Source organism: Mastomys coucha, unplaced genomic scaffold, assembly GCF_008632895.1.
Source record: "Mastomys coucha isolate ucsf_1 unplaced genomic scaffold, UCSF_Mcou_1 pScaffold23, whole genome shotgun sequence".
Taxonomy (NCBI): Eukaryota; Metazoa; Chordata; class Mammalia; order Rodentia; family Muridae; genus Mastomys; species Mastomys coucha.
Window position 1 is genome coordinate 50,085,489 of NW_022196906.1, and position 6,091 is coordinate 50,091,579.

The 6,091-nt window shown below is 34.7% G+C and overlaps 1 protein-coding gene across 2 annotated transcripts in view; it reads right to left on the bottom strand.

Moving 5' to 3' along the window:
• The window catches only part of Scaper (S-phase cyclin A associated protein in the ER), a 498,868-nt gene that overhangs the window by 433,944 nt on the left and 58,833 nt on the right, over positions 1-6,091 (bottom strand). For both annotated transcript variants that reach the window (XM_031343583.1, XM_031343584.1), the window contains exon 7: positions 1,199-1,299. In XM_031343583.1, the coding sequence (XP_031199443.1) occupies positions 1,199-1,299 (101 nt within the window). The remainder of the gene's footprint in view (positions 1-1,198; positions 1,300-6,091) is intronic.

A 6,091-nucleotide genomic window follows, 5' to 3' on the forward strand; every position in this document is an offset into this window, starting at 1 on the left:
AATGCACTGAGTGCTGACAAAATGACTCAGTGGGTAAAGTGATTGTCACACAAGTATGAAGACCTGAATCTGGATCCCCAGTATCCCTGTAAAAGCCAGGTACAGTGGATCTATAATCCCAGACAGGAAGGAACAGACAGGCAGATCCCCGTGCTTTCTGACAAGCCACTCTATCTAAGCCTGATAAGCTCCAGGTTCAATGAGAGACCTTTCTCAAAAAATATGGTAGAAAGTGATAAAGTAAGATACCCAATACCAACTTCTAGCCTCTATATATACACACAGAAATGCACATGCACAAATACTTGCATGCAACGAGACAACATACACACAGACACACACACACACAAAATATTGGTACTTGAACATAACTCATATTCTGTCCTATCCAACTGGTAATTTACTGTAGGAGGCTAAGAAAGCTGCTGAATGCTAGAATAAACAGTATCACAATAATTTTGAACAGCTTATAAACAATAATGATAAGAATTTGATGCACATTTCTCTCCTTGCGTTTCCTATTTTGTTACCAGTAAATTTTAAGGAATTTGTGTAGTTAGAATATATTTTTTTTAATTTGACTCAAAGAATAAATGAGTCTCAAGTATTCTCATGTGCTTAAAGTACCTTTAGCCTATGATATGAAATATAATAACCTGAAGTGATATGAAGAAACTACTAAATAGTTTATTATAGTATAGTAATCAGCACATAATTAGGTTTTCTATATTTCTAAAGTTATAACAAATGGAATCTTGATATAGCATTCTAGTAGCAAGTAAATGTATCTAGAGAAACTAAAAAACAATCAATTTCCTCACTGCCTACTGTGATGAGAAAATATACCTTCCCAAGGACTATGTTTACTTTAATTATTCCCTATACTTACTAACTGCTTGATCAGTTGTCTTTGTCTTCAAGGCCAATTTTCCACCCTTCAAAAACCTTATCATCCATATACAGCATTATGTATAAGTTCCATTTTGTTATACTATTAGATAACAAAATCCATATGTCATATGCAGCAATTTAATTTCTGTACTAAATGGTAAGACTTGCACTGGCAAGGGCATTAATAATAAATATTTATTACTGAACCAAATGAAAAATATGAGATTGTTACAAGTTTCAAATCTACTGTCAATTTCAAAGCTTGCTACTAAAACTAGGGTTACTACAAATAACCAGAGTTCATTACCTGCTTTGAGCATCTGTCTTCTCTAACTTTTCCTGAAGTTGAATCCAGTCAATCAATGCTTTGAAATCTCTCACATAGTAATCCAGCATCATTAACACCTCCTAATTTAAATAACAAAACATTTTTAACTGTTTTGTGAAAAGAATTATGTGAAAAAAATTCTGGGGGAAGGGGAGAGCTTTAGGAAAAATTATCAAAGCAAAGAGCTTTCACATTACTAAGTTTTACATTTACACTCAATAAAGAAGACATATAGTACACTGATCTAACTCTTTTCAAATTGTTGCTTGTTTTTCATTCTGTTGGTAAGATAAGGTAACATAATTTGAATCCAGAGCTTAAATATCAAGAAATGGCACTAATGCATCTATTCAAGGTCTTATTCACTAGCAATTATTTTAATTTTATTGTGTAGTTTCTATACACAAAAGTACATAAATAATACATATAAATTGTTAAAAAGAAAAAGTCGTGTAACCAATATCAAACACACAAGCATAAAAGTCACTGCAAAGACCATACAACCATCACACTTGACAAAGCATACAATACTAATCTGAAAGTTCCTTGGTGCACCCTCCTGGGCCCCACCTCAGCCTCCCTCCTGGTAACCAGCGCCTCTAATATAACACTGAGTACAAGTGACCAGAGGAGCCATAACTTTCTGATTCCTTAGAGAGGAAAGCTTTCAGCTTTACACCATTAAATACAACTTTTGTTTAGATTTCTAACATGTACTTCTTATTGGACTGAGGAACTTTTCTTCATCCTTCTACCTCCACCTTTACATGAGTTCCAGGAAATCAAACTTGGGTTGCCAGGCTTGGGCAGCAAGTACCATGCCTTCTGAGCCAACTCACCAGCCCTATCCTTTTTAATTCTAAAAAGTTCCTATTACATATACCTCAGTCTCCATCCCATATGTATTGTTTTTATTATTATTATTCACATTCTTATTTCTAATATCTACCACAATATCTTCTTTAACAAATAAATTATTCTGAAATGTTCTCCTGAGCTTCTCCATCCAGAATTACCCATTTTCTGGTTCAAGCTCCCTATAACTGCTTAGTTCATAAGAATCTTTCACTACTCTAAAGCTTTCTGAAAATTTACTACAATTCAGCTAGACTCCGTCTTCAAGGGGAGAATTGGCCTTAGTTACACATTTTATTTTCCTAGAAAATTGGATTTAAATAGACCTGCTGTCAGAAATTTCAAAAACGCACGCACACACAAACGATCCAAGTCTTTACAAAGAAAGTAATATTAGTCAAATGCACATCTGCACATAAGACAAGTACAATATCTCAAAGAATTAAAAGCAAAAGGACATTCTTATTCTTATTAATAGATTTAGCAGTTAACAGGGTTATTTTTTTAAAAAAAATCAACATTTTATTCTATTAAGTATACTTGTGTGTTCCGTACAAAAGATTATTATTTTTTATTTATTATGATGGATGTATGAGTGTTTTGCCTGGATGCATGTCTGTACATCACAGGTGTGACTGGTATTCACAGAGGACCAAAGAGGACCCTGGAATACCTGGAACTGGAGTTACAGTTATTAGCCACCATAGAGATTTTGGGAAATGAACCCAGGTCCTCTGGAAGAGCAGCCAATTCTCTTAATCACTGAGCCATCTCTCCTGCTACTTCCTATGTGCTATTATGTATTAAAACAAAGCTATATATGAGGAAGAATTTAAATTATCATTATTATAAGAACCACTATAAACTAGAATATTATTATGTGAAAGTAAAAGTGTTCATAAGCATGCACTGCAAGTTCTAACCACTAAAAACACTAAGTTCACAAAAACATGGAATACCCTAAAAGGCATCGTGCTAAGCAAAATAAGCTAAATGAAAAGAGAACGCAGTATATTGGAGAGGGGAAAACTAGCACAATACACAGAAACAGAATCAAGGTTACCATGGACAAGAAGCAGAAATGGATAGAGTATAGGACAAAATGTACAAATGTGTGTGTGTGTGTGTGTGTGTTCTACTGTAAAGCAAGAAGACTATAGCTAAAAGTATTGCATTATATACTAAAAATTAAATAGATTTTGATGTTATTACTATAAACACACACAAAAGGAACAATAAGGTGATGACTATTAATTAGCTTATCTGTAATTTAATTTTAAGGAATATGACAAAAAAGATATTGTAGATATTGAGGGGGGTCTCTGGGAGGAGCTGTGGTACAAAAGGGAAACAAGAATGTGATTCAATTCTATTTAATTAAAATATGTTTTTAAATGTTAACAAATTCAGATAAATTGAAATCATGTACCTTTTCTCATCATAATGCAATAAAAGTTTAAAAAAGTTTAAAAGAAAGGTGGGGGAGCTGTTCTATTTTTATCAATAAGGAAGAATTAATAAATAGTCTTAAGATGTCACTTCTTAACACTGACCCTACTTCTGAAAGATGCAATCTTGAATATCACATTCCTGAGGAATTAAAACCCCAAATGTTGAAATCTTAAAGACTAAACCCTAGGAAAGATCACAATTCTCATTTTTAAAAGACTATGTAAATAAGGGGGCAGGGAATAAGTAGGACTCTGAGAAAGAGATAGCCCATCTGATGCATTAACAGCAACAACAAAAACGAACAGTCTAAAATGCATAGACGTCGGTGTACAGCACTTCCTGCAACTGCTGACATTCTAGGAGAATTTAACTAGTTAAGCTACACTTGCCCAAAGAAACAAAGACTTTATTACTGGTTCAAAAATAAAGCATGTGCACAGAGGCAAAAACCAATGCACTGTTGTTACTATTCCATGATCCTTGTTGTTTCTGCATGAGAATGTACATAAAAGTATCCAAAACAACACTGAACCATACCATACAAGATTAGTAAGTTTAGTAGAAACTGCTTTTGTCAGTTTATATCTCAGAAGAATTTCAAAAAGAATAACAGTGTGCAGAAAATAAATGTAAACATTCTGTCTGAGGAGAGTTATGCCCTTTACCCCAAATGAAGCTCTTCATAATAGAAGACTTCAAAATATGGTTAGTGATCTTGGAAATCAGCCAGTTCTTATGAACTACTTGTAGATAAATCCCCAATTATCTATCCCTGTTAAACCTTCTCATGTATCAAAACTTGATTTTTCTGCTTTTTTCTTTTGCCTTTCATTTTTTAAGAATTTTATCTACTAGTGAAAAATCAGCATTATTAGAAATAATTGGCTATATTATATAGATTACCAGGGCAGGAAATATATCCTTCTTAAAAGTCCTCTCTCTACGTTTTGATATGAGCCTAAAAGTATTAGACTCTCAACTAGTGGTTCTCGACCTTCCTAATGCTCCAAACCTTTAATACAGATCTTCATGCTGTGGTGACCCCTAACAATAAAATTGCTTCATTGCTACATCATAACTGTAATTTTTCTACTTTATGAATTATAATGTAAATACATGAGATGCAGAACATTTGATATAAGAGCCGCAAAGGGATTATGACTCACAGGTTGAGAAGCATTGTTCTGAATCTTATCACTATGTCAATATATAAGCCTCATCAAAGAAGCCTTTCTTTACAGCAAAGGAAGAGCATCTCAAACAAAACAGAACAAACAAACAAACAACAAAAAAACAACTGTACGTGGACCAATGCAGAGGTCAAAAGATCATTGAGAGGACAGCCTCAAGAGATACATCTAGATCATAGCTCCTGTATCTATGGCTAAAGGAACATGGAAAAAGAGGAGGCAGAAAGACTGTAGGAGCCAGAATGCTAGGAATTATGCTATCAAACAATCTCTCCTAGAAACGGATGCATTAACTGCAACAATGGCAGTAAAGATGGGTATGTTAACATAGTAGTAATCCCACCACCCCTAGACAAGGAGCTACAGGCAACAAAAGACTGTTGGAGAAGGAGAGTTATCCTCTCCCCCAGGATGAGTCAGTCCCTTTATTGGTTGTCCTAATGCAGAGTGGTCAGCCCTGAAACCATACACAAACACACACGTAACTATATGCACACTCACACACATACACACACAAGTAACAATAATAAAGAAAAGGAAGCTATCAACTCGAGAGGGGGGTCACAGAAGGGGGTGGGGGAAAGAAAGTGAGGGAGACAGTGATGTAATTGTATTCCAATTAAAAAACTTTTTAAATAGGAGAGAGCAGATCAAATAAAAATGAATCTCCTTGCTCAAAAAAAGTTTTCTTTTTTAAGTAGTTAATGCTTAAAATTTTACCATCATTTCTTATGTGCCGTACAAAGTCAAATGAGACAGGCGGCAAGATATATCCAAAGAAATTGCAGCTTTAGCTTAGCAGTGTCTCCTGGCTAGGCAAGACAGCGATGAGGAAAGCAAGAAAACTGATTACTGCATCTCCTACTAGACAAAATGTCCCTTTGTACTTCCAAAGACAAATACTAAATTCACTGAATAGGATGGAAGCATTTTAAAACCAACTTTGCTTGGATGAATATATCATCTATGCTCTCTGACCACATTACCATTATTACACTCTAGGTTTCTTCTTTAATGTTAGTATGTATGTGCACATGCAAGTGTGAGTATACAAATACATGTATACATATAAATACAAATTAAGTATCTTGCTAACCTAGAATCTCACTGTTTCAGCTAGGATAACTAACCAGATGCCTCTCTTTGCCTACCAATACTGGGATTACACCTACACCTAGCCATGCCAAGGTGCTAGGGATTCAAATTCAGGCCCTTGTGTTTGAAAAGAAAGCACTCTGTGGTGCTTTGAATAAGAATGGCCCCCCCAGCTAACATATTTGAATGTTTTTTTCCTAATTGGTGGACTGTTTGGTATGGCTTTGAGGGAAGTGTAGGTGGCAGTAGGCTTTGCAGTTTCTTTTTTTTTTTTTTTTTT